The sequence below is a fragment of the Enoplosus armatus genome, chromosome 8 (assembly GCF_043641665.1).
Source record: "Enoplosus armatus isolate fEnoArm2 chromosome 8, fEnoArm2.hap1, whole genome shotgun sequence".
NCBI lineage: Eukaryota > Metazoa > Chordata > Actinopteri > Centrarchiformes > Enoplosidae > Enoplosus > Enoplosus armatus.
Window position 1 is genome coordinate 6,739,231 of NC_092187.1, and position 21,097 is coordinate 6,760,327.

The window sequence follows — 21,097 nt, forward strand, 5'->3', positions numbered from 1 at the left end:
TTAGTGGTTTAACAGTTGAAGAGATATCACAGGATGTCCAAAATATTTACAATGTCAATAAAAATGACTAGTCCCACTCTTAAATATGTTTGATGAATCCTATCGAAATGAAACTCAGCCACCCTCTTTAAGGCTGGCAATGACAACACTGATCTTGAAACCAGGCAAACTTTCTACAGAGTTCCTCATTTAGACCAACAAGACCAATTGGATGTGACACAAAAATACTTTGCAAAGATCCAGAAGGAAGATTAGATCCTTTCAAGTTCAAGTTCATAATGATCAGAATGTTTTTGGATTTCATCGTATTAGAAGAGTTTTTAACATGATCCATGAAGTACAGTGTGCTGTCACTGGATGCTCAGAGTGGATATAGTACCAGTCCATCTCCTACTAACAAAATCATTTTTTGAGAAGCTTAATAGTATTTTTAGTAAATTCATTTGGAATAACAAAAAGATCTAGACTGAGACTTGGGCTGCTATACCTGCCTTATGGAGGGGGGGGGCACAGCTCCCAAGTTAGTTATGTTCTGCAATGTTTATGTCTCAATGGAGGCTCTTCCAGTATGGGGGAATACTGGGCAGGCATCAGTACCAAACCTCCCATTAAAGCTGCATGTATACTCTGCATACCCAAAACATTATTACACAGTCACCTGTTAAAGGATCAGGATCTCTCTATGAATTGCGTCTCCTGACAATTCTTCTTTTAAGTGCTACATATTTTGGAGGGAGGAGGTTTCTCTTCTCCTTCGAGAACTTGAGCTGAGTCTGGGACTGCTGTGCAGTGCACTGCCTGCAGTTGTTGGCCTGTAAAACCCACTGAGACATTATATGTGATATTAGATTAGCTAATAATAGCTACAAATAAACTTGACTTGACTTGACCCTGGGTGAACTGTAAAAGTCTTTTGACACATCCAGGCTTACCTGGTTTGACTGCTAACACAAGCAGACTCCAAGTGGTACACAGACTAACTGGTTTCAGAAGTTACTGACCAGGTTTCACTGCTCGATACACACACACACACACACACACACACACACACACACACACACACATGTTGTGTTGTGTACGTCACTGCACTTTGGTTTAACATTGAAAGAGGAAATCCCAGCCTGAGACTGAAGTCCATCAACCGCATGCTTAAAGAAGTGCACTTCCTCATCCATGTGCACTTGCTGCTTCACTGTTTCTATTAACAGCTCGATACACTGCCTGCTGAGGAAGAGAACAGTTTCATTGGAATTTATTGATGAAGAAATAAAGTCAAAGTTATGACAAAGTCATAACATCAGTACTGGATCCAGTAGATAAATCCATTTGTTTTATCTGCTCAGCAAAGACAAATGGACAAGGCATCACAGGTGGTGAGTGTGCTCCTTCCATAAACCTTGCTCTTTGTGTTTGTGAGTTCAAGGCTGCACCGCTCCTTTGAACGGGCTCAGCTGTGATTAACCTGCTTAACCATGTGATTCATCGATATCAGTATCTGAAATATATCTGAAATGAAAGTGCAATATTCTGTACAGTCGGTGGCTAACTGCAAATGTGTACAGGGATACATCTGAGACATTTCCTGTGAATATCACATGACTGGAGGAATAGAGAACTTTGATCTTGTCAACTTCACTTTTACTTCCTGTAGTAAGAATTTTCTTCACACCATTTTGATGTTGATGCCGGGGGGAGGAGGGGAGGATGGTGATGTTTATGACTTGAGGGTGATCGTGTGTAGACACATGAAACGTAGCCTCAAAATATTGGTAACCTCAATTATCAGCTATTGCAGCTTCCTGCACACCTGACTCTTTCCAGACCAGAGTTACTACTAACGTGCTGCAGCCAGACTTCAATGATGCCTCGCTTTATTGGCTCACAGTAAAATGTAGGATTGATCACAAATGACCTGCTAAATATTGCATTTGTTGTGGTGTGAAATCACATAATTCTAAATGGTATCCTGCTTACCTGGGTCTACTCCACTGCACTGTTTACATCACACCATCACTGTAAACACACACAGCGTTTGATTACTTTATTCCACCAGGGTATTTATTTTTCCACACCTTGGTATCATAACATATACTACAGGTATCAGAGCAGGTGCTGATCTACCCTCATTTCTCCCACTTTCTGTACTCTGTGTGTGTATTAGTTTGTAGTTTTCGGTTAAACTGAGAACTCGGGGCCCCTCAGCTTTATATAAATAATCTCAAGATATTGATGGGGAGATGTGCTTTTCAGTGGTGGAATGTAACAAAGTACATTTACTCAACTACTGTACTGAAATACAGTTTTGAGGTAATTGCACTTTACTTTGTTTACAGCTGTAGCTGCTGGTTACTTTGCATATTTTTTATATTATTTTTCATACAAAGCATATACAGTTTTTACAAGAAGAAGATCGAGTAGGTACATTTCAACCTATAATAATACAAATGACTGCAACCTGCCTTAGTCTGTTGTTTCAGAATACAGACATTCAGTCATACAGACATTCATTTATAGAACATATTACAATATTAAAACAAGAGTAAGAGTATTTTTACACTGTTGTAGTATTACATTTACTTAAATAAATGATCTGAATATGTCTTCCACCACCACTTCACAGTGACCCTCGAGCCTTCCGGGCCCTTGAGGGTCTGGGGCCCCAGGGTAGCTGTCAGTGGTAGAAGAAGTTAATAATCCAAAACTACCACTAACCCTAACCCTAACCCAAGTAAAAGTTTAACATGGGCGATAATACAGCAGAGAATATAATGACCTTTTGCTATAGAAGTTGAAGAGATAAGCTAAAGAAACACACTCATTTTGTCATAAATGAGTATGTTTGTGATGGCGTCAGCCACATCATGTATTGTGTACTTACAGGCGTGGTCTGAAGCCATCTGTTGTTTGAAGAGAATGATAAGCCAGAGGAAGGACATGTGTGCACAGGCCTAAAATGCTACAGCCACGAGCCAGAGGCCTAAAATAGCATTTGCATTTTGGTGGTCTGATGTGACTTTTAGAGGCAACAGCAGGGTTTGATTTAATTTAAATCCTCTAAGTGTGGAGCTTGTATGTGATTATAATTATTATCTTATTCTCATGGCATTGTTTTGTTTGAGGGTGTCTTTACTGTGTCTTTTTTTTTTCATACTATCACTGGGAGGTTCGAAGTTGACTCATTTCCAACTCTACTCAGCTCTCTGGGACTTTGGGATAGCTCCTTATTTGCAATCTTTCTGAGTGTAAGATAAAGAGGAATATCAACATAAATCTGGTGTTAGCCTAGCTTAGCATAAAGCCTGGAGGGAGGGAAAAACAGTTAGCCTGGCTCTGTCCAAAGTTCAGTCTACCAACACCTCTAAAGTATCTGAATCATGTTTGTTTAATCCTTACACAATGTAAAAATGACAGCTTGTTTTTATAGTGGGAGCTACATGCTGGAACTATTTCTTGACAAACAACAGCCGGTCACAGTAATGGTGCAAAGCTTCACGAAGTCACTGCAAGGTTGTCAGATTTGGTTCCATTAAACCAGTGCTCTGAAGTGCTCTTAAGTAAGAAGGTTTAGTTAGTGTTTAGTAGCAACAGCAAAACCAAGTCATGACTTAAGTGAATGTGTACATTCTTTAAACTAACTAATGGGGATTCATCAGTGAGATTTCAGCCCTCTGAGTTTATCAATCTGATTCACAAGCTGTTTTTGAAAAGCAAAAATGTTTTGTTTGTTTCCATTTTTAGTACTAACCATTCATTGTTATGAGTGTTTTTAATCTCCGTATTTGATAAGCAGTGATTGCAGTGCTGCTTTGTACTGCACTCCCCCATGTCTTCTGATGGTCTCAGTCAGTGTACTGGGGCATCTTTTCACTCTTAAGAGCTTTGACTTAATGTAGGTGGCGCTCTTTGCTTGTTTCTTTTCCTTCGCTGCTCTCTAATTTATTCAAAACAAACAAGAAACATAAAACTCATTGCTTCCTGTACCAGAGGATTTTTCCCAGGAAAGATCAATGACTGACTAAAGAGCAAATGGTAAAGTTTTCAGAAACTGAAATGTGGCAATTCCACTGACAGCAAAAGCAGAAAACAGATAATGTGTTTCTACTTTAACAAACTAATATTACAAATACTTTATGTTATACTCCACTAACCCTGCCTTGATGCATTCCACTTGTACACTGGTGGTTTATATTGCTGGGGAGTTTTCCCATAGGGCATCGTCATGTCCTGTCATTTTGGTTGGCTATAAATAGTGAATAACTTCCCATGCAGAGCCAATAATGCTCATATACGGTGCATGCAGCATGAGCTTCCAGCTGAGTATTCAAACATGGTCAGCAGCCCAACTAACTATAAAAGCTGCAGCAACAAACCAAAACAACAGTGACTTGGAGGTAGTAAAGGAATGGTATCCGTAAACTGGTATTAGCTCGTGTCAGTGACCCGGGCTGGACACTGACTTGAGTTTCTAAGGTCACAGCGGAGCAAACAAGCTAGTAGAGCCTGAAGTGAAGACTAGACAGAGTGAGCCCGTACACCACGGTATAATAGGCTCAGACCAACATACTGTGTCCTTAGTATCTACCATAAACAATAAGTGGAAATGTACAGTGTTGCAGTCAAAACTCTTTACAAGAGTTTAAAGTTGCACTGATTATTTTGAGACTTGCCACTAGAGGGCCAAACAGGTTGGCACTACAGGATCAACAAAATCCATACGGTTTTGTACACTGGGGACCGTGATTACCCACAGAACAAATCGTGGCAATCTGGTGCCTGAATATCTGCTGTGCTACCTGAGCATGGGGAGAAAATGAAAGAGGTTATGAAAAAGACTGAGATTCATCCTCTGACCACCACAAACATACACAGCAAGTTTCATGATAATCTAGGTATTAAAAAGTTGTTGAAGTTGTCGAAATGAAAAGGGTTCGTCATCTGGGGACCAACAACATCTTTAGAGGATTTCTTGGAAACCCAACCATTAGTTAGACCCAACAGATGAAAGGTGAACCGGGTCACCAAAATCATTAGGAATCATCATTTTATATTAAATTTAAATGTGTCTTAATTCTCTTTTCTCTCAGAATTTGGAGCAGCAACTGTCTCCAAACACAAGGAGGAGTTTCAGCTTCTCATCTCTCCGTATTAAAAGTAAGACAGTGGCTCTATTATTATACAATAATTACAATTATTATACACTTATTATTTATTGGTAACTCATCATGTCAATGTGGATTTTCTGCAGAAAGGCACAACAGCAATGATGAGGGTGGATTTACAAGGCGGAGAGGGCTGCTGTCTTTTTCATCAGTACGAGAGGCATCGAGAAAGGGTAAACAATATACTGTCATGAGTCCCAGTCAGCCAACTTCTCTTATTATATACTGATTACTTATTAAATCTACCAAGAGGATAACAATAATCACATTCTCATACAATAACATGACAAAGCAGTTTGTTCCATCACGAAGAACTCCAACAGCTTTTAATGCAAACCTCTTTAATTTTTAATCCTAGAGTCAGTCCCAGAAGAAGACGGTGCGTCGCAGCTGTTCAGTAGGCAGGTGAAGAAGACAGGTATGTATGAAGGTAACATGAGCATTAAGCGGACAAAGCGTGGCATGCTCAATGCAGCACAGCGTTCTTTAAGGCAGCGCACTGAAGTCACGTTTGCATTAGCTGATCGGCATCGCCTGTTACACTCATGCTTCACTGGCTCATTCATCAGCTGCTTGGCTACCAGCTGACCAGCTATCATATTCATGCAGGTGTAGAGTGTGACTTTTATAACCTGATATTCTCACTATCCAGATATGTTCATACAGAATGTAAAGACAATTTCAGACGCAAGGTGAATAATTGCTTCAAGTTCGGTCGAAACACACCTTAACTCTGCTGATATACTCATGCCAACGCCATTTACTGCTTCTGCAGCGGCTTCCACCACCCCACCCTCCTCCTGTTTTGTTTTTGGTATTGCTAATTCAACTGTATCACCATTTTCTATAAATGGTCAACTCCTTGACTAAATGGAAGTCAAATGTATTTGAAAAATGCCCCATAACCTTCTGCATTGCGCTGCTGATTAGCTTGTTCCTCCAGCTACGTCTGTTTAGCCTGGCCATTGCAAGAGTTCCAACACAGCTTGTGTGGTAAAAAAAACAACAACCCGGTCTCCTAAAAATGACATTTATGTACTACTAATCTGCAACAGCCAAGACATTTAAAAAAAAAGATAATGCTGCCTGTATTAAAATTTTAACAACAGAATATTCATACTGAATGACTGTAGTATTTGGTTAAAGTTAGGGAAAGATGGTGGTCTTAAATATTTAAACTTTCAACAGCGACTTGAAGTATAAGACAGGATTTGTTTTCTTTGTCAATATTTTACCAAAGCCAAGATCTTTCCCTAACCAAGAGTTTTAGAAGCCTGAACTTCACCACTTGTGGGATGCACCACACAACATAACACTTCCTGGACTGGAAAACATTTCCAGTGAACACAATTTATAATCCTTATTACACAAAACGTTTTAGTAGTACATATACCTCATTTTTCAGAGACAGGGATGTAAAAACAGTTTTAATGTGTTTTATTTTAATATAAATAGGCAAACTCTTTTCTTGCACTTGAATACAGGTACAAACAGAGGCTGTGTGACACATTTCCAGCCATTTTTCTGTGGTTCTCACTCTGGAGGTAAATTTCCACTCTGTCGTCTCCATAGACAAAATCCATTTAAGAGACTGAACTGAGCCAACTAGACACAGGATGAAGTGTAAGATAAGAGAATAAAAGAGTTCATAGGCAATGTGCCCATAACAGTTTTAAGATGGAATGACATATTGATCCCTTTGAAAGACGATAGGGCCACAAGGAATAATAAAAGTTTTGAGTTCTGAGATTAAAGGTATAAATCTGTGAATTTATCAGATCTCTGAGATTAGTCACAGAAAGTACAGGTTTTCACATGGCCCTAATTTCCTGCACAATATGCAGCATGGCAAACAATGTAATAATTCACTTGAAGAGTGACATTATCGGCCTATACATTACAACATAATACTCAGAGACTAATAAGTAATCACCGTTGTTTCCCAGGTGCTAAAATGGTTATCTGGCCAAATCCTTTAATGGATTATTAAAGGGGCACGCCACCAGTTATACATTTACATTTTAGGTCAATTTACTAGTCTTCTGTGGAGGAGGAGCTCTTTAAAGTCTGTTATATAGTTTATGGATCCAGCGTTTTTGGAGCTTAACCCAACCATTATTTAACCATAACCATTGTTTTAAACATATTTTATTAAAGTATTACTAAATTACAATTAAATTACAATTCATACCGCATGTTACTCGTACGACGGCGAACAGCTGAAAGTTAGCTAGTTGGGTTTCGAGGGCTACTTGACAGATTTATTTTGTAGTTCTGGTAGGTGAAGTATTTCACTTTCAGTATTTCTAATAAACAGCATTTTTCCAGGAAGCTCAACCTGTCTATACAGTGTTGTCAGAGTGGAAGAAAAGGCATTAAAGGAAGTCTGATTCAGCTCTCTGACATTTAACAGCTTCCAAGGAAAGTAAAAGCTATTCTGGCCTGCACTCACTCAAGGAGTTTGAGTCAGGGCCTGCTGGTTGTTGCTTCAGGGCTACAGCTGGAAGGACTTAAAGAACTACACAATGTTTTGTTGCTGCTGCTGTTGGCCCGCTTCTATGACGTCTTTTAGACTATTACGGCGGGAGTGCTGACATTCTTCTTCTTCTTGTTCTGTTTTATGGCGGGTGGCAACCAGCGTTAAGGTGCATTACCACCACCCACTATATTAGACAGTGGACCAGAATTAACCAAACAAAAACAAACAAACAATATATATATATATATATATATATATATATATGAGTGCTGTCCTTTGGGTGTGTTGAGTCTGTTGTGTGTGGGGGTGTCAAGTGTGTTTACGTTGGTTGTTCCTGTTTTGAAGTTGGTGTGTGAGCAGGTGTGCCATCACGGACAATGAAGATTGAACTGATAACACATAAACATACTGATGAACAGTAGAGAAGTCATTATCGGCCGTTTTACGCACGTGACTTGAACGCAGCACAGGAGAGGACCGTTTGGGCACGCGCCCAACAGAGCTGTTTCAGCGTCTGAGGCACGCGGGCCGGTGGTGAACGCGAGCCTGGATGCTATGTATGTGCGGGAATGGAGACGATAAAGTGCCGCTGTGGTGTTACTGAGTTTGAGAGGACTACCGGGTGTCTGTGGGGCTGAGCAGCGATGAGTGAAGCGGTAACGAGGAGAGGAAAAGGGCGGACGAACCTGAGGAGCAGATGGAGTAAGTAACTTGGTTTATCGGCAGCTGGCAGAGCCGAGGCTGCTCACTGTCATTAATGTGACTGAGTCCAACTATGTAGATTGCATCAGTTATTTGAGAAACAGAGCCAAAGCCCGTGAAAGACCACGGAGCGATAACACGTGGATGAAAAACAATCTTAGGTTAATGTTGAGCGATGTGTTTATTATACCTGTCGGAACGTGCGATGTCGACCTGTGTAGTGCAGGTTGTATATCCGGGTATCAACTAGTCAACCACTTCATGTTAAGAAAACACAGACTTCTACATTATTTCTCTTAAACTGTGTATTATTGTAGTTAAATACAAATAAAGTGAAATAGAGTGCATCACGGTGACATATAAACATGACGAATTGACTAATGGACTCTAAGATCTGTTTTTTTAGCGCTGGGAGTTATGTACCTCAAACGACAAGGACGGCAGCATTAAATTCACTTTTTACTGAATGCAGTTTGGTATAATAATTCCTTTCGCGGCAAGTGGATATTGGAATTTTAAACTGATGTTGTGTTCCTGTAAAACAACATTGTAACCATGGGATTCACGATCCAAACCAGATTTTTGGCTGTGACAATGCACATGCTCTACTTCAACATGCTGCCTAACTTCATACCTTTAAACCTGTCCATGATCTTAGTCCATCAACTCTTAGCTATTTAATGTATTCATTTGTAGAATTTGGATTACTTTGAAGCCTCAGGAGCTGAAGTGACAGAAATGACTTTTTGTTGCAGTCAGTTTGAAGTAATAGAAATACCAAGCCACCTTTCATATAGTCGAAAACGTTTTTTAACAGAGCAAACCCCAGGTGAGGTTCTGCAGAAATGTTACTGTCGACAAAGAAAAGGATCACTGATGAAACAGAATTAAGAAGCTATGTATTGGATTTAAGTAGGCAAATAGATAAACGGATAAGTGAACTGATTTTATTTGAAGGTTTGCAGGTTTTGTGAAAGAAAAGGAACATACGAAGGATCCAGGCAGTTTTAGTGACTGCGACATTCCTTGTTCTTACAGGATTGACAGCATGGTGTTGTAACATGTTCAGGAGCCTCAGGGCGTGAAGTTGTTAAACAGGACTGTTACTTACACCCACATCATTGCTGAACAGCAGTAGCACAACTAGGCAAAGAGTGTAGGCTTAAGAAGCTTGCTCTGCTGTAATTGTTAATGGGTAAAAACAAAATGACACTCAAACCTTTTTCTGTGTGAGTGCAAAGTTGTTCAACTGCAAGGCATTGTGTGGGTAAACACTGCCTTTGCTATTGACACCTTGGCCCATCAGAGGTTGTGTGTTGCGGACTTGAGGCTTCAGTAAATGTTGTTGTCGGGAACCAGGGATGAGAGCCAGATTGAAAGTGAAACCTGGACAATGTCCAGTGGGGGTCCTGTTTTGTCTGCTCCAGCTATAGGTCATCAAGGATACATTCAGTTGAACTCATTCTTCATGGACTGTGTGTGCTCACTCAGCTTTTTAACTTAACACGTACGTCTAAGAGGGTGACAAATGTGAGACCATGTTTGACAGCGAACCAAACATTGCAGTGACGGCCACAAACCAACAGGAATGCAGTTTGTGGTGAAGTGTTACCAGTTTTGTCTTAAAGTGATTCGCTTGGGATTAGCGCTCCAGTTTCTGTGTGGCGGTCTTCACAGTTCAACACAATGATTCATTAAGCTCGGGATCTCTTTTTCCACTAAGGACACTTGTTCAACCCATATTTGTCCTCACTGGGCTGATCTGCGTCTGTCCCTTTTATAGTAAACTGGTTTAACTGCAATATCTTGTGTCAGGACAATTATAAATGGGCTTTTGTTGCTTTGCACACTTGCAGTATTAAAGGTACAAATAACTATAACTTATTGATAGTTTCGTTTTTTTGTGCCCAGGTTTTGAGATATCCACCTGTGAACATTCTGCCTCCACTCCAATACAGTAAAAGTGGATGGATGTTTGTCTGTGTTCCTCAGAGCTTTGAAGAATTACATTTGACCAAATTCAACAGCAAGGTGTCTTCGTAAAGCACTTGTTCAGACAGATTTGTTCTTAATAGAACCTTCAAGTGATTTTTTTCCCCTCATATTTATGATTTTCTCTTCTGCATGCAAGACATTCAGTGGTGGTCCGGACCTTTCTTATGAGGCGTATACAGATTTCCTGAATCAATTTGGAGTTTAAATACATTTACAAGAAAAAAAACATGAAATGTTATGTAAAAACAAAGACTTAAAGGAATAGTTCGGCATTATGGGAACTTGCTGAAGTCTTGTCGTCTCCCTGAGGTTGCGTTGCCCTTGCACTTCGATTTTTGTACAGATTAAACAAACGAGATATAACGTGCTAATCAGTGAGCTTTAGAGGTGCTGGCAGGTGGTTTTTGTCACCTTTGGACGGAGCCAGGCTAGCAGTCTACCTGTCTCCAGTCTTTATGCAAGCTAAGCTAACAGATGTTGGCTGTAGCCTTGTAACCGTACAGGCATGAGAGTGATATCGATCTTCTGTGTATTTCCCAAAATATCGAACTATTCCATTAAGGCTCCGTGGTGGCCGAGAGGCTGGGACCAGTTCATCCCCAGTTCGCTTCTGGTTGGGGAACTCTGCATGTCTTCCTCCTCTCTGTCTGTCCACGTCTCCTGTCTGCCTCTTGACGACATTGTATCTTTGCTCAATTAGTCATTTTTAACTACATTCATTTTCACTAAGTAAAACTGACAGTCAGTACAGTTTCCCCACTACCATCATTTATTACAAAATTAACTGAAAATACAGATCTTACGACTGTTCTGCGTCTCCAGACAATTTCTATTTTATGTCCAGGTTAAGTAAGATTAATTTGTACTTTTCAGTGATTTTCTTACAGCTTACTTTTGCTTTTGATATTGAGTACTTCGGCTTACGTTTAGCAAGGTTCCTTGAGTTGTGGAATTTTCTCTTTTTTTGTAATGAATTAATTTCATACTCTTGACTTGAGGTATTTCTTGTTTGTAATTCCAAAAAGTAAGTAGTTACAAGCCAAATCACACAGTGAATTGTACATTTAAGATAATATTTACCAGCTTTTCCCCGTTGTGGTTTATTTACTGTCTGAAAGATGAGTTTGACAGACTTTTTCCTGTAGAAAGCTGGTTTTTCCCACATTACACAAATGCAGCACAAGATTGAAAATTCTTTCCTCAGGGTCTGAAGTAAACAAATGATTCAGCAGACTGTTGGTGCTGCAGTATACACAGAGGATTAATGGGGAAGACCTGTGTTTCAAAACCTTTGTTGTTAGGCAACAGGGAGATGTTGATGATGGATAATTGCCGATCCAAATAGATTAAACTCAGACTGCATGTGTTATTTACACCAGGCAGCTCGAGGAGGCGTAATAGAGATCATATGCTCCACAACAACCAGAGACATCATGCATCGAATGTTAAAACACAGTACAGACACGATGAGAATGTTAGCTTGTGTATTCTGCTGCAGTCTTCAGCATGTGTGATATCAGCCGCAACGTCCAGCTGTAAATCAAGCCTGCATTCAGGTAGTCAAGCTAGTTTTCAGGCTTAGCTTCACCTAAGACTTAACCAGCGTTACAGTCAATCTACCACACTGAAACACAGCACTCTGTACAAAAGTTCCTCCCAAGTAAATTCAAAATTCAGACCTTAGTCGATTTCAAGTATCTGCATAGTATTCTAGACCACCTATGTGCTTCTAGCCTCTCTGCAAATATTTGCTTCAGGCTGTTTGACTACCTAAATTAAAGCTAATAAGTAACTTTGACCCATGGCTACAGCCGGAAGGTACTGCATTACCGTATTTACTATTGTTTTAAATGTAATTACAGAAATACTTTTTTATTAAGAAGCATCATATGGGAACCATTATGTCACAAATTAAATCAAACAGCAAAATCCAACTCAGGGAACTTCAAGAAATGCTAATTAACTTGTTTTATTGCTCTGAAATAAGTTACCTGGCTGGGGTCATATTTCATACTTGTCACGTTGCATCTTAGACACCTCACACATTAATTCTCTGCATTCATGATAGAAAGGAAACACACATGTCCAAGACAAGAAAGAGCAGTTCTTAAACCAGACTGGACCTGCTCTCATCTCATCAGCTGTGAGTGTTTTTCATGACACAAATGAATCCCGGTTCAGGTTGTTGACCTTTCAGAGCCTTCCTGCTCAAGAAAATGCAAGTGGAAGCAAACAGAACATAAAATGAGTCTTTTCTGAGTGATGTAAGTAACAGTATTTAGCAAACGTGGTTTCTAATGGAAAGAGGCCGTCTCAGAACAGTTTATTCACCCAACTTTTCTCTGTGTTGTCCAGGTGAGCAGCCCAAAGGGAACCTCATCTCTGACGTCGCAGGTAAGTACAGTAGCCAGAACAAGAGCTATTTTCTCCATTTTACACTTTTCTTTTGACTGTAAAGACAAGATTTTGCCTAATCATTGTTAAAAGAATGGTCTGCCAAAACTAAGTACTAATACCCTGCACCTGTAAGCCTGAAAGGTGGCTCTAAAGTTTTTAGTAGACACTAGGGGAAGCTAATGTTGACATGTGAAGGTTTCAGTATTAAGCAACTGCTGGTTTTGTTTCTCCCACAGCCATCCCATCAGGTGAAGATGAAGGGGGACGACAAGGGGCCCTCAAGAGGTTTAGTGCCATGTGGTCCTCCTTCCGCAGAGGGAAAAGAGATAGTGAGTATTACATTACAAGGAAAATGATTCACTTGTTTGTATTGCAAGCACTACCTTTGTGCCCAGTCAGAACAGATTGTGTCCCAGTGAAATTAATTTGTGCATCTTCTTAAAAAAGGTGTTGCTGGATGTTTGGTCACATTGTGATCAGAGGTTACACGACTTCTGATATTTTCTAGTCAGGAGTAGAATTGCTGTCCTGTAAAGATACTGAACACTGACCTTACAAACAGTGTTGAGCTACTGCAGACACTAGGTCCTTTCCATTTGGTTAACATGGCTGGTTTCCCTATCTGTATCGTGTCTCTTCCTCGCTGTCACAGCACAGGAAGTACTGGTTAAATAACTCTTACATTGCATTTGGTGCAGAGGTTTTCAAACTGTGAGGCGCCTCCCTGGGGGGCCGCAAGAGAGTTGAAGAGGGGCGTGAAGGGAGAGACACAAAGACACTGAACTCTGCTTAGAAATCATAGAAAAAAAGCTCCTTATAACAGCAGAACTTGCATGAGAATCATCCTGTTTTTAAGTTTTCTTATCACAGTAATCCAGTGACAGTTGTCAGTACATCTTTGGGTTCATTGCAAACAGGAGCTGCTAATGGCTAATTCAGCATATATTTGCCAAAATGTTAACAAATATTGGCTAAAAAAAATGTAGTAGCCCACAGCGTAACTCACTGAATCCATAGCAACATTATAGTTCCTGTTTACGTCCCCAAAGCATCATGGGAACTGTATTTCCAAAACTTTGAACATGATTATCCCCAGAGGAGTAAGACAGAGAATAACAAGACTAACAAAATTGATAATGAGGTTTTTTGATTTGCACTATTAATATATAGTACACAACTAAGGCTCAGTTGTCTGAGGGGGCCCGCGGTGTCACACTTATGATCATCAAACTACGCAGAGGCCAACTTAGAATGTTTATGCAGGTTTGCACCAGCAGGCCTGAAACACACAGAGACACAAGGCTGCAGAGCTGAGGAAAAAAAACGTTGCTGGGTGCTTTTATTTTAGACAAAAAGGGAGGAATGCAGCAGAGAATACATGAGCAGGCTGGCAGCCTGTGAAGGAGACAGGGTGAAGCTGGGCTGGTGAATACAGGACTCTGAGCAGAGCAGGAGAGTGCAGTCAACAGGAGAGGTGGGTAGTTAGAGGCATGATTTAAAGGAAGGAAGTGTTCAACATTTGGGGAAATACACCTCTTGGATGTGTGCAAATTGTTGTTTTTACATTTCTGTTTGTGTACAGATTAAACAAACGAGATAAAACATGTTAGTCAGTGAGCTTATGAAGTGTTGGAAGGTGTATTTCTGAACTCTGGACAGAGCCAGGTTAGCTGTCCCTCTGCTTCCAATGATTATGCTAAGCTAGGCTAACCATGTCTTGCTCTTGTCATGCTCTCATCTCACTCTCAGAAAGAAAAAGAAGTGGGTTATGGAGGGTATTCTTTAAAGTTATTTAGTTGCAGTTCATCTGATTTTCACCTGGCTGTGTCTCTCTGTCCCCCGTCTCATCCAAAGTAAGTGTTTCCCTGTCCTCCCAGGCTCTCACACAGTCTGTAAGAACCTCCAATCTCCCCAGCAGGGAGTATGAAGTCTCTGAAGGCCTGTATTGAGTCCACGCTGAAATGCATTGCACTACTGTGACATGAGCCATCACAGGTCCGGGACCAAGTGCTGGTCTAATGAGACCTGTAAACCTTTCCATCTGGATCACAGTAACCCTGCATGCTTTCTGTGTAGGAGTCAAAGACACTGAGCCTGAGGAGCCGCTGGACCCGGTGGTGGCAGACACATCCAGGCAGCACCGCTACGTCAGCGGACAGAACTTCTTTGAGTTTCTGGTGGTGGTCAGCCTCAAGAAGACCAAGGACGGCAGCAGCTATGAACCTCAGATCTCCTACCAGTTTCCCAAGGTGATGGTCAGCCTCACAAAGTAAACCGGAGACAGATTACAGTCACGCACCGTCCACCTGGAAAAGACAAAGCTGTGTGCTCTGTCCAGTATATCTTGCCCACAGATGCACAGGGTAGTTGTGAAGTTGTGTGTGTGTGTGTTTCAGAGAGACGGGATGGCGAGGTTTCAGAAGGAGGAGGAGGAGAAGACGCTGAAGGCGATCACTCTCTTTTGTTTCCCAGAGGGCATCAACTGGGCTCCTCTGACTGAGTACCACAGGTACGACTGCTCCTCTGTCACTTTATTGCTGTATTTAGGGTTCAGGTTGTTTTACATGAGTGTAAATCCCTTGTTCTGAGTTTTCCTTGTGTATTTCCAGTGAGACCTTCTCCTTTGTTCTGACTGAGATTGATGGCAGCAGAAGAAATGGATACTGCAGGAGGTTACTGGTCAGTGTTGCAGACTGTAGGAGTCTTCAATGTGTCGTCATGTTGTAGTGTTCATTAAATGTCCCCTCCTTTCACTCTCCAATTTGCAGCCTGGAGGGAAAGGAGCTCGACCACCTGAGGCCTACTGTATCATCAGCTCGCTGGCTTGTTTCGGCCTCTTCTCCAAGGTTAGTTCAACTAAAAGAGGAAATCCTTCTCAGAGCTGTGACTAAACTTAGCTGTGCTTCTCTACAAACATTATGAATTCCCAAAATATCAAACTGTCTTATAAAATATAAAATATTGGATAGTGGTTTTGCCTTCAGCTCCTGGCGACATGCCAAACTAGGTGTAGAGGCCCATCATTTGGCATCTTTTACTTGTAACTTGGTTGGTTGTAATTTTGACTCACTGATTAACTTCTCTCTGCCTCCCAAACATGCAGGTACTATACAAGCAATGTGCAAGTGTAACCTAAATGTAATGTAGGGATCAATACCTATTATCCACTGGAAAAAAATAAATCATTCTGCTATATATATATATATATATATATATATATATATATATATATATATATATATATATATATATATTGATTTATATGTATTTGTATATTGTATGTAAAGGGGGCTCTGTGGTGACCTTATACTGGCAGAACAGTGAGTATGTCAAGGGCGTCTCATCTGTTCATTACTAACCAGAAAACACACCTGTTGTCAGGTTGTTTCAGGTTTGCTTAGTGATGCGTGTCACTTGCTCTAAATGCAGCCTGAAGGTCAAAGGGAGCAAAACGCTGCTGTGAAGAAATGATTGTCAGAATTTGGGCTGTACAATCGAGTACACTGAGGACACTGAAGTCTGTTCTGTAGCAGGGATTGTAACAGCTGTAACATGTGTCCAGAGAGACGGGTCTGACGTGTTTTCTGATCTGTTCCTTTTTAATTTCACCACTTCCTCCATGTTTACTTGTTGTTTTGGTAATTCATTTTAATGTACACTTCACAGCATTTATTCCATCAGAGTCACGTCACACTCGCCACTCTGCTGTCCTGACTTTTATTTCCATTTGCTGTTCAGCATCCTCCAGAGATATTTCACATTAAAAGCCTGCCAGCGGCTTAAAGAGCAGCTGAGTGTTCTCCGCATATTGGTTAGTATGACACGACTCTGATGCTGTACTGATGGAACTGCCAATGTGATAATGAACTGGCTGAATTTATCATATTGGTAACACCACCCCTGTTTTAGACAGCTGTGGTTGAATACTGGCTTTTATTTAAGAACTTCTGAGAATCCATAAAGACTGAGTTGGGTTATATTAGTATTGTATCATGACTGTGTATGTGTGTGTGTGTGTGTGTGTGTGTGTGTGTGTGTGCGCAGATATTTGATGAGGTGGAGAAGCGGCGGCAGATCTCCATGGCCATGATCTACCCATTCATGCAGAAGCTGAGGGAGGCTTCATTCCCAGCTCCGGGAAACACTGTGGAGATTAAGAGCTTCATTCCTGAGTCGGGCACTGAGGTCAGACCAAAACCCCCTTCTGCTCATTCCACTTAAAGTTTGATGTTACAGATATGAAAAGCAAACCAAAAGCAAAAGACTAGTGAGTGTTTTTTTAAAGTTAAAGATTCAGAATAGTTCAGGTTTACTGACGTTTAAAATCAGATAAGCTGCATGTCCTTGTCTTGTATACAGAGAGAACAAAATGTCATGCATTTACAAACACAATTACATAATTAACCCATAATATTTAAAGGGGCACTATGCTATGTTACAACGAGGCTTTTACTTCTGCAGCTCTGGTCACTGGTTCTATGATAGCATTCAATCTGTGGCAACATCTTTAAAAAGAAGAAGAAACACAAGCAGTCAGATGATCAGACAGGTACTTGGAAGAGAAAATGAAGGCGAACACTAAAGCTATCACCCAAATTGTCTCAGTCTCTGACATTCAGTTCTACCTCCAAATTATATGGTTTAGATCATCTGTCTAAACTGTCGGCTTGTTTCCAACCTGTCTGACTGCTCGTGTTCCTGGCCCAGTTTGAGCTGTTTTTAACGATGTCACAGGTTCTGAGATCTCAGCAGTTATTTTGATGAGTACAGTGATATCATAACTGTTAGTGTAACTGAAGTGATGGACAGTACTCGGGGTGAAAAGACAAAAGTCTTAAATCTTGTCTCTTGGCTGCTTTAGGCAGTAATGTTGGAGAACGTCTCCTGACAACATTTTATGACTAACAGTTGGGACAGTGGATTGAGCTGCAGGAGGCTGTTTCACTCAGACCATCAGACAGTGAATGCAGAGGCAGTTGTGTGTGTAACCCAGTGACTTTATGCAGTGAGATCCTCCAGGTGGGTGTGTTTGTGTGGGGTTGTGTCTGAGCCTGTCCTGTATTCCCCAACCTTTACCTCAGAGCAGAAACCTTACACTTCTCCCAGCAGGCCACATACCACGTTCCAACAGCTCACAGCCATCTCACGTATTCACTGATGCTGGCCATTGTTTGTGCTGCAGTTACTGTGACCAGCCCTCAGGGTGAAGGCAGGACAAAGACACGGCTCTCTGGCTGTGCTAAGACTCATGTTAAGACTCTTGTATATGATGGCAGTTGAGGGCGCTGCTCCAAATATGAACAATCATGTAATGTGGAAGAAATAAATCATGAAAAGCACTCAGACTAACCTGCATCTCATCCCTTCCTTTAGAGCTAAACAAAACTTTATTATAATCAGACAAAGGTGATGCCAGTGTTGACATGCTGGTGCCCCTGTTGACATGTTTGTGACGGTGATGACTCTCCTCCAGATCATCAGTCTGACCCGGCCGCTGGATTCCTGGCTGGAACACGTGAACTTCGCCACGCTCTTTGGCTGCCTGACGGACGAGGAGGTGTTACTGGTGTTTGCTGCCGCCGTCCTGGAGAGACGGATCATTTTCATCGCTGATGAACTGGGGTATTACACACTCACCTGTGCACCATTATTTGTTGGAATAAAGGGTTTGTGTCGGCTGTAGACACACAGGTACAACTGACTGTGTAGGGGCTGCTGGGAGTCCAGTAAGACCACCTCTGTACAAGTGGCAAAGCTCGTTTTTGTGTCACACATTTCAGATTACCAAACCAGCAGATCATAACACACATTAGGACTGACTCAATAAAAGAAGTATAGAAGACTTTCAACACAAAAACTTCTGAGCCTCCTTAAGAAAAACAATCTTTGGTTTGCCTTTAATATAAATAAAATCTGTGTTGGCATCAAAGGAAATCATCATCCAAGATGGTTCCCAAACATTCAAACTGCTGCCTGTAGTCGCAGCCTCCCGATTAGTCAAATACAAGGAGGAACTAAGATGACTAGAGTTTATGATGAAACAGATCATAGATCAGTCCTGATGTCAGCTCTCTTGTCTTCTCCACAGCACATTATCCCAGATCATTCATGCAGTAGCAGCCCTCCTTTACCCCTTCACCTGGCAGCACACCCTCATCTCCATTGTTCCGGAGATCCTGATCGATGTAGTGATGGCACCCACCCCCTACCTGCTGGGGGTCCAGAAACACCTGCTGGACCTGGTCACCGACCAGAGTGATGTGAGTCATCATGGAGAACACAACTTCATGTGTACAAAGGCAGAGTTTGTGTATTTGACTGCATGTTGGAGTGACTCTGCTCTTCTCTACTTTTTCTGTCTGTAACACAGCTGCTGGTGGTCGACTTGTCTGATGATAAAAAGGAGACCTTCATTGTTTCAGTAAGTGTTGTATCAACAGAAGTGAAGTAACCATTTTGTCAGAGTTAAAACGTTTGTGTAAAATGTTTCTTTCTCCCAGATTGGCGATGAAAGCTCTATTCTGCCCCCGAAGCTCCAAACTGAAATACTAGAGGCTCTAAGTAACAGACAAAAAGCATCAAGTGAGTGAACTGCAGCCAGAATCAAACGCAGGTGTGTCAGTCAGGAGCAGAAATATGCAGCAGTCCGATCATCACATGTTTTCTGTCCTTCCTTCAGCGGTGGAGGAGCTGAACCGGGTGGTGTCGGAAGCCTTCCTACACTTCTTTGTGAAAACGGTCGGCCATTACGCCTCGTATGTGAAACGCAGTCGCGCCGGAGGGGGGGTGTTTGAAAAGAGAAGTTTCTACAAGGCCATCGAGTCCAAGACCACCCGGCACTTTGTCAAGAAGTTCATCCAGACGCAGATGTTTGACCTGTTTATCCAGGAGGTGGAGCAGCAGCAGCCTGGACCGCAGCAAGGTGAGGACTCCATCTCAGAGATCTGATCCAGGTCCGGATCCCTTGTAGGACTGGAGTCACATTCAGAACCATTTCATATTTCATTATCATAGTTACTGAGTCTTGTTTATTTGACAAGTGCACTGATTCAAGCACCTATCCTTTTTGTCCTGCAGGAATATTTCACAAAAAGATCGTTGAATACCAAGAGAAGAAAAAAAAGGACAAGGCAAGGAAACACTAGCTGTCAGCGTGGGACCCTGGGTGTATATAAAGGAGCACGTAGGAAAAGATGTGAATGTTGCACTGTGTGTTTTTATGTCCTGTGTCAGTTTGGTTTTAAATAATGACTTACTGATGTGTGAATTACTGTATGGTTATGTTGCTGCTACTCTGTGAAACACTGGCAGAATCAGAGACTTCGGTTCCCGTGATGGTTCTCAGACTGTGGCCACAGTCTGTCACTGATGAGCAGGAAAATCATTTCAAATAAAGACTTGTTTTTTTAAGTCCACGTACCTACAGTCTCTGATCTGTAGGCAGCCGGGCTCCGATGGCTGGAAGCCTTTTGTGTTGGTTTCTATCTGTATACCTGTTATTGCTCCCTTTCTTTCTTATTTATGAAAGTCAAAAAAACTCCTTTTTAGTAACTAAATTGTAGGAAAACTTGAACAGTCCAGTTCTCTCCCAAATATAATATAATATAATTATGTATGAATTCTAACTGCCAAAATACAAACTGATACAAAGAATTAAGTACGATCACAGATGCCAAATTTGAACCTGCCACGGTGCCTTACGGCAAACGGGGTCTGCTGGGCCCCTGTAGACCAGCATTCCTCCCACAGGGACCTCTGCTAGAATAGTGCATGATGAAACACCAGTTAAATCAGGAATATGCAGCATGTAAGAACAACACTGACTAAAATAACGGACACTGTGAACACCACCAGGGTTCGCTGAAGCCTGACAGATCATTCCTCTCGCCTCATGGAGCCTTTCCAAAGAGACAGAAGACTTTGTTCTGTGGAGCTGAAGATGAAAACATTGTTGCTGTTTGATATCATTTGACATATTGAGCTGATGTGAGCACAGCAGTCACTTTCCACAGTCAACAGACATGTCAAATATGGTGGCCATCAAGGGCAAAATACATTTTGCAAAACAAACCGGAAGAACATTTCAGAAAAAAACAGCAGCATTGAAGAGAATTGGATTTATTCACTGTGTCACGACCTGGCTCAAAGGAAGAACAAAATGAGACCACACAATACGCTTTAAAGTAAAATAAAGTCTCCAGTCAGTCCATCAGTAATGTGTGCAGTGTGTGGGTGTGTGTATGTACAGGTGTAAGAAAACAAAACGAAACCAACCACAGTCCAAACAAACCAAGTAACCCAGGGAGGAGAGAGAGACTGGCTGCTCAGGCACCTATATAAATAGGTGAGGCGTCACACCAACCCA

At 41.4% G+C, this 21,097-nt stretch overlaps 1 protein-coding gene across 1 annotated transcript; it reads left to right on the forward strand.

The window, feature by feature from the left end:
* The first annotated feature begins 1,340 nt into the window (after nucleotides 1–1,340).
* LOC139288746 (DENN domain-containing protein 2D-like) lies at nucleotides 1,341–20,147 on the forward strand. Its single transcript, XM_070910147.1, has 17 exons — nucleotides 1,341–1,373; nucleotides 5,085–5,151; nucleotides 5,246–5,332; nucleotides 5,518–5,577; nucleotides 12,691–12,729; nucleotides 12,969–13,061; nucleotides 14,809–14,981; nucleotides 15,129–15,241; nucleotides 15,342–15,411; nucleotides 15,501–15,578; nucleotides 16,777–16,917; nucleotides 18,206–18,354; nucleotides 18,821–18,992; nucleotides 19,103–19,153; nucleotides 19,233–19,314; nucleotides 19,412–19,654; nucleotides 19,810–20,147. The coding sequence occupies exons 1-17, from the start codon at nucleotides 1,353–1,355 to the stop codon at nucleotides 19,875–19,877; spliced, it is 1,707 nt and encodes a 568-aa protein (XP_070766248.1). The 5' UTR covers nucleotides 1,341–1,352; the 3' UTR covers nucleotides 19,878–20,147.
* Nucleotides 20,148–21,097: the final 950 nt, after the last annotated feature.